General features: G+C 47.5%; 1 protein-coding gene across 1 annotated transcript; it reads left to right on the top strand.

Annotated features, from left to right (window-relative positions):
• Positions 1-4: 4 nt before the first annotated feature.
• Positions 5-568, top strand: LOC120227407 (olfactory receptor 2H2-like; the record flags this gene model as incomplete). Its single annotated transcript, XM_039225529.1, has 1 exon — positions 5-568. A coding segment is annotated over one exon (564 nt), but the record flags the coding sequence as incomplete, so codon positions are not given.
• Between the last annotated feature and the right edge of the window lie 325 nt (positions 569-893).

Raw genomic sequence — 893 nt, 5'->3', positions numbered from 1 at the left:
GTGTCACCCGCTGCAATATACTGCTATCATGCACCCCAAACTTTGTCTGCAGCTGGCCATCCTTGCATGGGGGGCTGGCCTGGTTCAGTCTCTGGTCCAGTCCCATGCCACCCTCCAGTTACCCTTCTGCCCCCACCGCAGGGTGGATGACATTGTGTGTGAAGTCCCAGCCCTGATTCAGGCCTCCAGTGCAGACACCGCCTACAATGAAATCCAGATGTCCATAGCCAGTATCATCTTCCTGGTGCTCCCCTTGGTCATCATCCTTTCCTCGTATGGGGCTGTTGCTAAGGCTGTGCTGAGAATAAAGTCAGCTGCAGGGCGGAGGAAGGCATTCAGCACCTGCACTTCTCACCTTCTTGTGGTGTTCCTCTTCTATGGCACAGCCACAGCTGTCTATCTCCAACCCAAGAACCGCTATGCTCAGGAACAGGGCAAGTTTCTCACCCTTTTCTACACCATTGCAACCCCAGCACTTAATCCCCTCATCTACACTCTAAGGAACAGGGAGATCAATGGGGCGCTAATAAGACTGGGGAGGAGGACTTGGGATGCCCAGAATAACTGAAGCAGTTGGTGAATGTTGGTCTCTTGCTTATCCTGAGAAGAGAGAATAACCTCAATGCAAAAGCTGAAGATTTACCTTCTCACCTGAAAATAGAGGAGAAATAGCTGCATTTTGTTCAAGCTGATATTTCAGGTCTATTCATCAACCGCTGATTAGGCCCTCACTTTCTGCAGGGTGCTGACTGAGGCATGGAATGGTATAGAAATGAGTAGATTTAATAATCAGTGTCTTAAAGAATGCTCAGTACAGTTGAATCAGAGAAACAAAAGAAACAGACTTGCAAAATAAAAGACCCAATATAAATAAAAGACAAAAGACAAAATAA

The sequence above is a fragment of the Hyaena hyaena genome, unplaced genomic scaffold, assembly GCF_003009895.1.
Source record: "Hyaena hyaena isolate Hyena2069 unplaced genomic scaffold, ASM300989v1 scaffold_2282, whole genome shotgun sequence".
NCBI classification, from domain to species: domain Eukaryota; kingdom Metazoa; phylum Chordata; class Mammalia; order Carnivora; family Hyaenidae; genus Hyaena; species Hyaena hyaena.
Note: the sequence above shows the minus strand (reverse complement) of the source record. Positions and strands in the feature narration are given on the sequence as shown.